The sequence below is a fragment of the Monodelphis domestica genome, chromosome 8 (assembly GCF_027887165.1).
Source record: "Monodelphis domestica isolate mMonDom1 chromosome 8, mMonDom1.pri, whole genome shotgun sequence".
NCBI classification, from domain to species: domain Eukaryota; kingdom Metazoa; phylum Chordata; class Mammalia; order Didelphimorphia; family Didelphidae; genus Monodelphis; species Monodelphis domestica.
The window spans coordinates 182,053,057-182,068,007 of NC_077234.1; the positions used below are offsets into that span (position 1 = coordinate 182,053,057).

Sequence of the window (14,951 nt, forward strand, 5' to 3'; positions counted from 1 at the left end):
ATATACCAGTAGTTATTATTCTAAGCTTATTTTTATTCTCTTGGAAAGAACTTTTCTGCCTTTCTCTACTAATGGCACCTTTCATTTTATTATTTTTTAATACTCTCACCTTTCAGTCTTAGAATCAGTACTGGAACCAAAGAGCTGTAAGGGCTGGGCAGTTGGGGTTGACAGACTTGTTCAGGGTCACATAGCTAGGAAGTGTCTGAGATCAAAATGGAACTTCCTTTCTCCAGGCTTGGGTCTGGGCCATCTAGCTGCCTTGAGGTCCTTTATTTTAAATGAAACTTCAGTGGAACCTAAGAGGGTTTTAAAGTTTGTTTTGTTTGTAAATATTTTTAATTTTGTTGAATATAATTACTTTAAAAATTTGTGAACATGGCATATACAGTCAGGATGATGAAAGATCATGAATTCATACCATCTGATGATCAGTTGAAGGATTTGGGGGTATTTAGTCAAGAGAAGACTAGGCATTAGGGGGAGACATGATAATTGTCTCCAAGTATATGAACACCAGCCCCTGGAATACCTTTTAGTTCCATCATTCTACCACCCCCCCATCCCACTAAGCAGAAACAGGAATGTAGAGAGGCAGATTTCAAATTTACTTAGGAAGGAACTTATCAGAAGTATGGGCTGCTTAGAAGGTAATATGTTCCCTATCACTAGAATTCCTCAGAGAAAGGCTATATTACTTTTTCTTTGGAATGCTGTAGAGGAGAAGGTTAGTAACAAATACCGGTTGGAAAGTTGGCCTATTAGATTCCTTCTGAATCTGAGATTCTGTGATTCTATGATGGAGACCCAAGCCAGGTATGTTTACACTAGGGAAAGGAGAGGGCCTTATAGAATGGTCCCTGATCCCAAGTAAATGGAAATTTCATGTACTTATGTGAGGCTTAAGGGAAAAAAGTAAGAGCAGGGGAAAGGAAGTCTGGAGTGAATGGTTGGGGGAAGCAGTGACTCACATGAAAAGTTAGTGGCTTTAGTCTATGTCTCTCTGGACCTATCATCTCCCAAGAACTAGATCTCCAAACAATTATTTTGGTCTTATCCAAAATGAAATAGGGGTAGGAGCAGAGAAGGATAAAAAAGTTTTCCTTTCTGACTCATCCCAACTCCACCTTGAAATGATTTTAGGCAGCTAGCCTTTGGGCTAGTTTCCCTCCTCTCATCTTGCCAAAAAAAGAAAAAAGCCCCATGGCTCCCATCTGCTCCCCTATGTTTGACATTCCTATGAAATAACCCTAGGACCTTTGATTCTACAAATGGAGAAAAATATTTTTCATTAATGAAAATAGTCTCTATGGCTGGGATAACCATATTACTTTATCATGAATGAGTTTAAAAGACCATTTCAAATTCTTTGGTTTGGACAGAAAGGACTAAAATTCTGAAAGCAGTGGAACTGCTGAAACTTGATGAGAGGAGCATGAGGAATCATGTGGAAAAAGGGAATAATAGAGGAGCTGGTGACCCAGGGCACAGGTCACAATTTTGTACTAGGACAGGATTGTTTCTCTTTCTTGGTGCATGAGGAACTAGATGTTTTCTTTGTGCCTGTATTTCATAGTCGTGGCAATAGAACAGTTCCCTTAGCAGGAACTTAAGTCATTTACCATTGTGGTTTTTAAAATCCATGCTAAGGAGCAACAGCTAACTCTAGTTTTTTGTCTTGCCTGGTAGCTATTACTGCTTCTGGGGGAAATTAAAAAAATTTTTTTTTATTAAAGGCATTTTATGTAATGTTTTAAGAACCATGTTTAATGGACTGGCTTTCTGAATGATTTTTTATATTATTTTAATTTATTATGTTATTATAGACATATTAAATTTATTATATTTTATTGACATTTTAAATAGTTCTACTCCTTTATTTGATCCAAATATACAAAATTGCCAAAGGTCACTAGAAGGTATTACAGTTTTTTAAAGAGTATTGGTGCATTTGTGCTTTGTGTCATGGTGAGCACCACCTACTCTTTTGTGAATATTCCAAGTCCCATATTTTCCTCCTATATATTTTATAATTGGGATTCTCTCCCCAAGGACTCTTTCCCAGCATATATAGCATACTGATGAAGGGAAGATAAAAGTTTCGTGTAGCTCCGCCCTCTCACCCTTCTTCACAGCACAGGACTGGGGAGGTTGGGGAGGCTGGGGAAGAGAGTCTCTCAGGAGGGGATCCTAATTACACAATCTGTATTAGCATGTAACCTCGTTCTTACTAGCTAGTATATTTTTGGGAATTCACATAAGAACAGGATTTTATAGTATTTTAATTAATGTGCTAGAGCAATCTGAAGAATGACTTTTAACCTTCTTCCTGTTCTTTTTCTTTCTTTTAAAAAAAAATACAACTTTCCCACTCCAAGTAATCTCTCTTTCCAAATCCCCTTAAAATAAATATTCTTGCCCTTTTTTCTTAGCTTCTCATTAGTCCCCGTGGCATTTGGGAGAGGTTAGAGTGTGTTCATCAGTTTCTGTTAAGTAATGCTTTTTAATTAAATAATTTAATACTATTAACTAATACATTTATAATAATACAAATATTAAATAATACATTTTAAATTAGAAGGTATTGAATAAGAAACACCATAATGTATTAAATGTGAATTTAATTCATCAGTATAAATTTAAACTATTCCTAGAGAAGTATTCATTTAAGTGAAATTGAAATGGTTTTTGGAGATTTGTCTTGAGAAGTTCATTGTAATAAGATCCTCTGTTCCCTGAACTTCCTTTGATTCCTGCTTTTAGTATATTTCTACTTAAGCAAATATTTTACTATCTTCTAGTAGAGTATTAGATCACTTAATAACACATAATATTAAAATTTCCTTTTGGTCCATAGAGAACATTTATCTCATTTCATTGTCTAGTTTCCTGTTAAGTAAAACCAGTGATATGTGTGTGTATTCTGACCTCATGTTAGAGCCCATTGGTAGGCAATTTCAACCAATCACATGTTGCTTAGTATCCAAGTAAGAAAGAGGAATGGTACTGGAACAACAGGAAACTCTATGTTTTTAACATCCTGTTATTCTTGCATTTAACTGGGTCTGGCGAGGTGCTGTCTTTTTCTCCACAATGAAGGTTAGTTAAAATTTATCTACATTTTAATTTCAGACTGATGAGTTTATTGAAGATTTAAGCTTGATATAGCTTTACCTAGAAGGCCTTATTTAATACAGTTACTAAGTAAGAAAACTGAAATCCAGAGTGATTAAAAAAAAAACCAAACAAAAATAAAAAAACAACCCAATGTTGTTTCATAAGTTTGGATTACTCTTTGGATCAAGTAGTTTTTTTTTTCCCCTTTGGAGTTAGATTTACTTTCTTATGTCATAAATTTTTGGATGTTAAATTACCCCCCCCCCCCCCCTTCTTATTAAATGTTCTGAATCCTGTCTAGTATCTTTGGTACTTACTGTTATAGTAGGGGTCTTACTTTCTGCCTCTGTCAGATGATACTTCAATTTTGGTATTCATGTTAAAAGATACATTACTAAATATAGTTTCTATAAATAGTCTATATCCCTAAAAAATATTCTTTGTTGCATTTTATGTTTGCTATTAACTTTTGTTAATTCTGAGTGAAAAGATACTTTAGAAAATCTCTATGAATTAAAGTGTAGTTAGCTGGCTTTTCACATGTTTTAAGTAGTTTCTTAATTTTTTTTCCTTATTAAACTGTCATTAAAAAATTAAATAATTTAGTTGGAGGTAGCATGATATAGTAGATAAGAGTGGGTCTTATGGCCAGGAAGACATGTACTAGTAGTGTAACTTTGATCAACTTCCAAGACTGTTAAGCTGTAGTAAAAGTTCTGATTTGTATTAGTGAGAGCTTTTTATAATAGTGGGATCACAGGTTCAGTTCTTATTTCTGTAATTTAATGTTTTAGATAACTTTTGATTAATACTAGACACATAAGGCAAGTAATTTTTCAGAACTGAAGTATCTGAATAAAGTGGAAACTCCACTTTCCTCCTATTGCCACTTTGACACATTTTAAAAATGAGCTTTTCTCCTGGACCTCTTACATAAGACTTTAATTTCAGTGAAAATTTAAGTGCTTATAAAGTTCATGGTGTTAAGGCATGATGAAATGGAGAAGGTTGTTAGGCGTAGGTTCAGAGCAAAGAAATAAGATATTTCTGTTCTTAGAGATGTGACTAATACACAAATAATCTATAAATGTATTTACATATAAATATGAACATAGATGAGAGAATTTTTATAGACTATGAGCTTGTTAGATGCTTAATATGGACTGTTTAGTTAATGAAAATATTTTCTGAATGCCTGCTAATATTTGAATCACACTGGTTGGATCATTCACATTTTCCCAGAGAAATCTTATAGTTAAATATATATACACACACACACACACACACACACACACACACACACACACATATATAAAAATAACATTACTTGTTCCAGTCCATTATTTTTCTCTAAGGCTTAAGGCTTTGAGAAGGGCGTTGATGCTTAGATTATATTATTTGGACTTTTTGATAAGTATTGGATTAAGGGTTATGTTGCATTTCTATTATGTGTAAATAGAGATTTTACAATTCTAAACCTGTGATCAACCCAGGTTTCTTGCATTTATGCTTTTTTTGCCTAATGCAAGAAATTCAAGATATTCTCTGCAATGCCAAATGGTAGATTTGGTCTTAACCATTTCTATCACTGACATATTTCCTTGAAGTTATCAACTTTACCATATTTGTATGTTTATGGACATTACCATGAAGGAAAAAACTAAGCCTTGAATATAATTTTGGTCTTACTTTTAGTATTCTGTACAATAATGAGAAATGTTGCTTAAAAGTATATGTGTGTGTGTATGATTAGGCAACCCATCTAGGGGACATTACACAGTGGTGAGGTTACAACAAAAAATAGTTGGTAATATTGCTTTTTTATTGACATACATATCTTTAATACAGATGAGTCTACTCCTTATCACATGTATTTTGTCATATATTAGTTTATATATATATATATATATATATATATATATATATATATATATATAATATGTATGTCATTTATCAGTTTCTCATATGCACCAGAATATCAGGAGTACAATTTTCAAATTTTGCTTAGAAGTTTATAAGTGCCTTGTTGAATTTCTGCCTCTTGACTACTATTCTTATTTTCCATTCTGAATAGCTTTTTCAGATTTTCCCTTGCCTTTCACATTCACATGTGAACTCTAGTGAGTTAGTGCTTTGCCATTGTTAGCTCTGGAATGGTCTGCTATTTTACCCCTCCTCTCCTGAACAGGAAAAGGAGCCTCATCCTCTGACCCTTTTCCTTGTTGAGCTACTCTAGCTCACTAATTTAACAACAGGAGGAAAGCAAAACTTTATTATGGTTACTAACATTTATTGAATGCAGTGTCCAGGAACATGATCTAAACCTTGGGTTCAAAGAGGGCAGGCAATACGGGGATCATTGCTGATATTTTGGAAATCAAACCAAAGCTTTGAGAATGGAATTTATACTCAAAAGAGATGGAGTTCTTATGACCTTGTTTTGAGATTGTTTCTCCATTTTTATAAACTTAGTCACATCATTTATATGACGATCATCATTTGTATAATTGAGCATGTGATTTTGTCTGAAACAAATCTAGAATTTTACTAACTTTATTTTTTCCCCCCTTTCCCTTTCAGACATTTGATGCAAATGATTTGTATCAGGGACAGAACTTTAACAAGGTTCTCAGCTCCTTAGTCACTTTAAATAAAGTCACAGCAGGTAAGATTCTATTCTGCTTCATTGAATTCTGGTTGGGGATTGGAGGAAGGAAGAAGACCTCTCATTATTATCTTCAAGAGTGTTTCTGTGCAGTTTTTTTAAAATTTATTGTTAGTGGAGAAAAATAAACATTTTTCAGTTTATTATTTTTAATAAGCAGACCTTGATTTTCATTAACTTTGACCAATTCTATTTTTTATTTTATTTTTGTTATTGGGGGGAAATTCTTCTTGTGAGTTCAGCACATCTTCACTGGTAATTTAAGATTAACTTACAGTTTTCTCATTAAAAACAACAGACTTGGTGTCACAAGGATCTGGGGCCTTCTTGAGATATAGGTTAACAAGGACTGCTCCAGTTTTCTCTTAAAGAGTTTGTTTTAGAACATTGTAAAACAGGTCCAGATTGTGGGGTATAGTGCTTTAGTATTTTAAGGATCTGAGATTTCAGTAATGGAGTTTGCACTTTCCTCCTATCCAGTCATTCAGTCAATAAGCATTTTATTAACTTGCTATGTGCCAGGTACTGTATTATATACTGAGGATACAAATACAAAAAACCCCCAAACAAATAAGATTATTAACCATTCTGTCAAGGAGCTTTTTCCTGTTATTTGGTCATAGCTACTTTAAGCCTTAGTGGTTTAATGATTTGGTTGCTATTATTAAAAAAATTTTTTTTGGCTAGCCCTCTCATGGTACTTTTTCAATCCTGTACTTTCAAGACTTGTAGTGAAAAGCTTTTCAGGTAGGATCTGCCAGGACCTATTATCTACATACATGATTTTACCTGACCAATATGTTTTTTTTTCCCCCACTTTAAACATTATTTTATTTGGTCATTTCCAAACATTATTCATTGGAAACAAAGATGATTTTCTTTTCCTCTCCCCCCCCCCAACTCTCCCATAGCCCACGCGCAATTCCACTGGGTATCACATGTGCTCTTGGTTCGAACCCATTTCCATGTTGTTGGTATTTGCATTAGAGTGTTCATTTAGAGTCTCTCCTCTGTCACATCCCCTTCCCCCCTGTAGTCAAGCAGTTGCTTTTCCTCGGTGTTTTTACTCCCATAGTTTGTTCTCTGCTTGTGGATAGTGTTTTTTAGATCCCTGCAGATTGTTCAGGGACACTGCATTGCCACTAATGGAGAAGTCCATCACCTTCGATTGTACCACAATGTATCAGTCTCTGTGTACAATGTTCTCTTGGTTCTGCTCTTTTTGCTCTACATCACTTCCTGGAGGTTGTTCCAGTCTCCATGGAATTCCTCCACTTTATTATTCCTTTTAGCACAATAGTATTCCATCACCAACATATACCACAATTTGTTCAGCCATTCCCCAATTGAAGGGCATCCCCTCATTTTCCAGTTTTTTGCTACCACAAAGAGTGCAGCTATGAATATTCTGGTACATTTTTTTTTCCTTATTATCTCTTTGGGGTACAGACCCAGCAGTGCTATGGCTGGATCAAAGGGTAGATATTCTTTTGTCGCCCTTTGGGCATAGTTCCAAACTGCCCTCCAGAATGGCTGGATCAGTTCACAACTCCACCAGCAATGAATTAATGTCCCTACTTTGCCATATCCCCTCCAGCATTCATTACATTCCATAACTGTCATGTTAGCCAATCTGCTAGGTGTGAGGTGATACCTCAGAGTTGCTTTGATTTGCATCTCTCTGATTATCAGAGATGTAGAGCACTTTTTCATGTGCTTATTAATAGTTTTGATTTCTTTGGCTGAGAACTGCCTGTTCATGTCCCTTGCCCATTTGTCAATTGGAGAATGGCTTGATTTTTTGTACAATTGATGTAGCTCTTTGTAAATTTGAGTAATTAAACCTTTGTCAGAGGTTTTTATGAAGATTGTTTCCCAATTTGTTGCTTCCCTGACCAATATGTTTTAAGACCCTTAATGTAAGTTGAAAATCATGCGATAATGAACCCCATTTTAATAAATATTACTTATACAAACATACCTAGGAACTCTAAGACTTTTCTTACGCTTATCAGAGCTACCAGCATTACTGCTTTTGTACTTTGGGGTCATTATTAAAAACTAAATAGCATTAATGAAATAAAGAGAAGCATTGCTTTGACTTGGAAATGACTTGTTACAAGTGAGAACTCAAGACAAAGACTGATGAGAGAGCTAATGTTGGGAAAAAAACTGTTATGACTCCCACCAAGGCTTCTCAGAGTAAGAATGAGTGTGGAAAGTGACACGGATTTAGTGAGTAACTAAAATGTTTTGTTTTACATGTTTTTCTGCCTTTTTTTTTTTGATTGCCAATCATGTGTACCTGAATTTGTTATGTGTATTGAATTCGAGTAAAATGAGGTCCTGCTGTATAAAGAATATAGTTATTCATATGTTATCATGACCAAGGAAAGTAGCTTTGGGAGTAGTGTCCCAAAACATATATCCTTTTCTAGAGTCACAACAGCTATAATGGTGCCCTGAAGAATTTGATCCTTGGGATTCCTAAATCCCAATTTGTAGCTAAATATAATAGGGAAATATCCTACTTTCACACTTGTGTGCTAAGAGTGGTGGAACTATTCTTACATGTCTTAGCCATTTATAAGTAATGAGAAATTTTACTCTTGAATCTTGTTCCTGAAAAACTCCTTTGAATATTATCTGGAAGTTGGCTGTGGGGCAAAAAGGGAAGATTCAAAAGCTAAGTTTTATTTGCCTTTCACTCTTTCTGAATTTTTACTTTGTGGGAAATTTAATAGAAAACAAAATAAAAGGTTTAGCAGTAAGATGCCTTTGATAGCATCTTCCTTATCTGCAGTTTTTTTTTTTGTCTTTTCTTACATTCTTGATCCTTCAACCATAGAGTGATTGGTTCATTTGTAAATGTTGTGTTTATATAATGCCTATATAATATACACAATGGAAATAGGCTTATCTTTGGGATGAAAGAGTAAGGAGTGCTTAAAAGTAAGAGAAAAGATTCCCTTTTAGCATTACCTTATAGTTTTAGCTCTAAGCTAGAATCTTATTTCTGTAGAATAAGGGTACTGGTTAGATATGTTATCACACATGATATCCACTCACTGAAAGTGAGTGCCAAAATGTTGTATTTGACTATTTCCAAAAAAAAAAAAAAATGAATGAGAAGTAAGGCAGAGAGGAAGCACCTGTTGCTTCCTTTTATTGAACTATGGTAATTTGGTGACAATGGCCTGCGGTCCAGCATTTGCTTTAAGACCATGTCTTACCATGTTTTTTGTGGTGAGGCAATATAGATATTGTGTTCTTGATGGTTCTGTACTGTAAGGATGAGATTGAAACACAAGAGATTTACAAGAAAAAGCAAGAGAGTTGGAATTTTGGTGACCTGTCAGTCAACCAGATGGAGACAAGGTTCTAATGGAATTTTGAAGAGGGCAGTTGAGAAGCCCAGTAGCTTGAATTCACTTCCTTTTCTGACTGTGGAAAGGAGAGTTGGAAAAACAAACTCTCTTTGGGCATTGCCTGTTCAGGAGACTGAGTGCTGTGGAGACCTTCGATTTCAATTCAGGAGAAATCTTGTCAACCTCTTGCGATCAACATTTCTCTTTAGGGAAACTGACTGAGTGTCTTAAATTTATATTTCAATCTTCTCATCAACAGGGATAATTTATAAGATTAGGGAAACCTATTTTCCTCTCACCCCCTCCCATCTCCCTACTTCCTCTATCTTGAAGAATAAAATCCTTTTAGTTAAAAGATCTAAACTGTGGGATTAGTTATTGGGAAACCTTCAAGCCTATTTCTTCCTGAGAAGAGCCTTTAGATCAGTTGAGAAAGGGACAGGAAGTGGTGTGGGGCGAGGAGTGCAAGATCCAGTCTTTCCTCTAGCTTGCTTCCCGGTGTCCCTGTCCTATTACCATAAATTTCCCAATATTGGCATCTATTACAGTACCAGGACTTTTTAGACATATGAGAGGAATTAAAAGGAAAAATCTCTTGAGAATCTGAGTTTTGGAAAAGGGAAAGCAATAGGAATTAAGTACTAAATATGTAAAGAGATAGGAATAAAGGAAGAAATAGAATAAATAAATCACCATCAAATATAAATACACATATATGCATATATAAAATACATATATACAAATAAAAATACCTATATAGAGCTCATGACACACTAAGCAGAAAAATTCCATTTTTATATCTGACATTATTGAGATTATACTTTGAAAATATTGCTAAAAGAAAAAAAGACTTATAACTATAAAAGTATTTAAAGTAGTGTTAACTGATTAATAGCAAAAAAAGGGGAAATAACCCACATGACTCACTTCATCCTCATAGAATCTCTCACTTCCTTCAAGACACATTCTCTACAAACTGATATGTTGTAATGTATTTCCAGTACTTAGTGTAGTGTCTGGCACAATGTAGGACATTAATACGTGTATATTGATTGCCTATTAATTGTAATAGATGAGTGTATACAGATATTTTCATGGCATAAGAGGGCACCATTATGAGGAATTCAATGAAATATAGGATAATCTATATTGTAGGATCTTATGATAATAGATTTAGAATTGGAATGAAACTTTGAAAACATCATTTAGACAGCTCATTTTACAGATAAGGAAATTGAAGTTAAGTTGACCTGGATAGTACAGTAAGTATTTGATCACAGACTTGACCCCAGATCTTTCTGGCTAAGGGGCCAGCACTTTATCCACTAAGTTGCATTACTTTTTATATTAAGAAATACAGAGTGAAAGTAGCAAAATCAGAACACTGACTATGAGAATATTTTTAGAAAACCACCAACACAATCTGGAAAGTTACAAAGATGAAAAACATTGTAAAAGAGGACACAGGAGCAAGTAGGATATATTATATATGTTAAGCTGAAAAATATCTATTTTTGTGGGATTTTAAAATTGTTATTTGTCTATTTTATATTTAATGAGTTTAGAATAAATTTTAACAGTACTATGAAAAGTTTAAGGGGAGATAGATTACTTTTAGATGGAGGAAGGAGGCATCAGCAAAGGTTTCCTAGAGTGTAAATATTTGTCAAATTAAATTGAAGCTAATACTTGAATATTACTTGGATATTAATGGAAGAGAGACACCTCTAAAGAGAGGTACATAAGTCAGGAGGTGAATCTTTTCTATGCCTGGATGATGGCATAAAGAAAATCATGAAAATAGAAGATGGCAGGATGAGAATGGGAGGATGGATGGTAATCTAGTTTGCTCAGAACATACATTAAAGTGAAGGACACTGTATAAGCTAAGAATGTAAAAGTAGGGATAGAGTACAAAAGCCTTGAATGCCACAGTCTGCTTTTTATAATTTGTTAGGTAATGAGAAAACTACCTGAAAGTTTTTGAGCAAGGGAATGATGCAATCTGAATGATATGTTAGAAGGTTGTTTTGGCATTAGTGTGAAGGATGGATTGGAAAGGGCAAGAAGACCAGTTATGAGATTGTTAAGAATCCATGTAATGAGGGAGTGAATGATATGTTAGAAGGTTGTTTTGGCATTAGTGTGAAGGATGGATTGGAAAGGGCAAGAAGACCAGTTATGAGATTGTTAAGAATCCATGTAATGAGGGAGTGTATGGGGTGTTCAGGGAGGGGTAGTATCTCTGGTATGGAGGGCTTGTCATGCCCTTCTAGGGCAGCTCTCTAACCTCTGACCCTCACCTGACACCCAGCTCTCACTTGTGGCTCCCAGTAGCTGCTAGCATACGGCAGCGGCCACACCCCGGGCAACGGCTTCGACAGGCCGGCTAAACCTTGTGAGTGTAGCCATCGGGTCGATGTCGACCCCTGGTGAACCAGGGCTTTGCTCACCCAGCATGTGAAGACTGCTTCGGCGGAACAGGCGGAAGAAACCAACAAGAAGGTTCAACGGCTGAGATGGTGATGCAGCAAGGCACTGTGGGCGTGTTGGAGTACAAAAGACAACACAGCCACCCAATGCAGCTGAGGAAGTCTCCAGGTGTAACAACTTTTCGTGCCACTGGACCCAGGCTTCCAACGCCCAGAGAGTGGGACTGTCTCTGTGCATCGACTTTTCCACTTAAATCTTCATGCACAGGTGTCTTTGTGCACAAAAACGCACAAAGACAATCGTCATCCTCGGTTCCGGTTCGAGAGACAACCAACAATGAGGGAGTGAACTAGAGTTATTGTTACTATTTTTTTAAACCCTTATCTTCTGTCTTAAGAGTCAATAGTGTGTTTTGGTTCTAAGGCAGAAGAGCAGTAAGGGCTAGGCAGTGGGGTTAAAGTGACTTGCCCAGGGTTACACAGATAGGAAGTGTCTGAGGCCAGATTTGAACCTAGGACCTCCTGTCTCTAGGCTGAACTAGGGTTATTATTAGGAATGAAAAGGAGGGAATACATTTGAAAGATATTTTACCTTAGTAAAATAAAAACAATCTGGAAATTTTTTAAGTGTGGATGGGTGAGAGAGGCTAGAGTAAAAGATATTCATGATAAGCATGATGGATAATATTTAAACTGCTTACATTCAGGGCCCCTCTCCCCCAGTCTGACTCCAGTTAACCTTTACATTCCTATCTAATATAGTACCCTGGCCCATACTTTATTTTTTATTTTTATTCAGATATTTTATTTTCCCAACTGCATGTAATAATAATTTTCAACATATTTTCTCAAATTTATAAGATCCAAACTGTCTCCTTTCCTTTTTTCCCTCCCTCCACTAGAAGATGGTAAAAAGTTGATCTCAGCCATACATGTATTATCATGCAAAATGCTTTCTTATTGGTCAGTGTTATAAGAGCACACTCATATAAAACTCCAAAATAAAACTGTAAATAAACTGATGTGAAAGATAATATGCTTTGATCTGCATCATATTCCAACAGTTCTTTCTCTGGAGATGGATAGCATTCTCCATTATAAGTCCTTCAGAATTGTTCCAGGTCATTGCATTGTTGAGAGTAGCTAAATCTTTCACAGTTAGTTGATCATTGTATATTGCTGTTACTGTGTACAATGTTCTCCCAGCTCTACTTATTTCACTCTGCATCAGTTCATGTAGATCTTTCCAGCTCCTTCTGAAATCATCCTGTTCATCATTATTAATAGCACAATAGTATTCCATCACTAACATAAACCACAATTTGTTTAGCTATTTTCCAGTTGATGGACAATCTCTCAATTTCCAATTCTTTGCCACCACAAAAAGAGCCGCTATAAATATTTCTCTCTTTTTAATGATTTCTGTAGTGTACAGATCCAGCAGTGCACCAGATGCACAGTTTTATGACTCTTTGGGCATAGTTTCAAATTGACTTCTAGAATGATTGGATCAGTTCACAAGTCCACCAACAATGTATTAATGTCTCAATTTTGCCACTTCATCAACATTTATCACTTTCCTTTTTGCTTGTTGAGTTTGAGCTACTAATATGATGGCACATAATGCTGAAATTCCAAACTCTTAGCTGCCCTTAAGTTGACTCTAGTCCAGCTTCCATAGTGACTTGTTGGTCATCTACATCCATATTAGTCTTCTTTATCTTATTATGTATGCTAAATTCTTAGTTGGCTTGTGTTACCACCCAGCTCTTGCTGTAGCATCCAACTTGATACTGGTCATCATTAGTAAAAATATTCATTTTTTGTTATGAATGTAAATGCCGAAAAACTTTTGTTCTACAAAGACTTCAATATTAAAAAGGATTATGAAAGCATAAAAACTACTATGATATACAGTTTATTTTAAAGTATATATTAAATTTAACATAGTTATAAAATTTCCACTTTTGGGTCTTGTTCTGAACTTTTATTTCTTATTTCTCTCTCTCTCTCTCTCTCTCTCTCTATCTATCTATCTATCTATCTATCTATCTATATCTATATCTCTATATCTATCTTTTCTATCACTTTCCAGTCTTTACTCCATCCTTTGGCCCTATACTAGAAACAATTTATTGTAATAATTAAGTTTTATGAAGCAAAAACAATATAGACACATTGCCAGATAATGTGTACTTCATTCTTTAGCACTTTCTGCCTGCAGAGGGTGGCATCTTTGTTCAGTCTTCTCAAGTTATGATTTGTCATTGTTGATCAGAGTTCTATAGTGTTTTAGAGTTATTATTCTTTTGTGGGTTCTGACCCTCCAGAATTCACTTTGAGAAGTTATTTTGAGGGGAATTTGAGAGATATCAACTAGAGTTATTTTTCTTTATATTATTGTGATTGTTGTATTAAGTGTTGTAGTTCCGATCATTTTACTCTGTATCATTTCATACAAGTCTTACCAGGTTTTTCCTAATGCATCGTATGCATCATTACCTATGGTACAACACTGTTGTATTACAGTAACATACCATAATTTGTTTAGCTCTTCCCTGGTTGATGTGCACTTTGTTTCTAGTTCTTTGCTATAATAAAAAGAGCTGTTTAGTAAGATTTGGGGGAATGGATCATAGATTGCAAGGGGTTAGCTGCTAGTAAGAAAGTAGAAGCAGAGATGTAGACTGTTGTAGCAAAAAGTTTAATGGCCAAAAAAGAAAAATAGGATTTTAGTTGAGTGGTAGGTTTTTTTCCCTTATAACGGTGTAGGGGACTGTTGGGGACTAAAGCTTGTTTGTAGAATGACAGAAAGGGCTAGTTGAGGGAGAGACTGGGACAGGACAGAAGGTACAGAGTTATATGCTTTGGCAAGAAGAGAGGACAGCTTTTTTCTTTGGTATTGATGGGAAAGGGAGAAAGGATGAGTGAAGACATTGAGAACTTTAGAAAAAATGGAAGAGGGAATCCGACTTAGTTGAGACAGTTGATGTTTGAAATGCCATATGAATGTGAGCAGTTGCTCTTGTTTCTAATTAAATAAGACCAGACCTAGCCCCCCCCCTTCCCCCAAACAAAGAAAAAAACATACCAAAAAAAAACCACCTCAGTCTTCTCACCCAAGTGGGATGTAATATCATTGAAACTTGTTGGAATAGGGAGAATATGCTTGAAAATCAGTAAGAGATATGAAAGATAAAAGATAACACCAATGCAGTGAGTATTCAGTTGAAATTAAGATGGCACAATTTTTCATTGGATTTAGTCAGCAATTTTATGATTTTTCTCTAGTGTACTGTTAGACCGCTCAGGAATAAGAATTACCTAGGGTCAAAAATTAACAGAGGTGGAATTTCAAGGGAGCAAGGA

General features: G+C 35.3%; 1 protein-coding gene across 10 annotated transcripts in view; it reads left to right on the top strand.

Moving 5' to 3' along the window:
• ARHGEF7 (Rho guanine nucleotide exchange factor 7) overlaps positions 1-14,951 on the top strand; it is a 381,786-nt gene that overhangs the window by 126,113 nt on the left and 240,722 nt on the right. For 9 of the 10 annotated variants that reach the window (XM_056807964.1, XM_056807962.1, XM_007501282.2 and 6 more), the window contains one exon: positions 5,698-5,782. In XM_056807964.1, the coding sequence (XP_056663942.1) occupies positions 5,698-5,782 (85 nt within the window). Of the gene's footprint in view, positions 1-3,031; positions 3,100-5,697; positions 5,783-14,951 lie in introns of those variants that run through there. The other variant, XM_056807966.1, reaches the window with a different exon arrangement.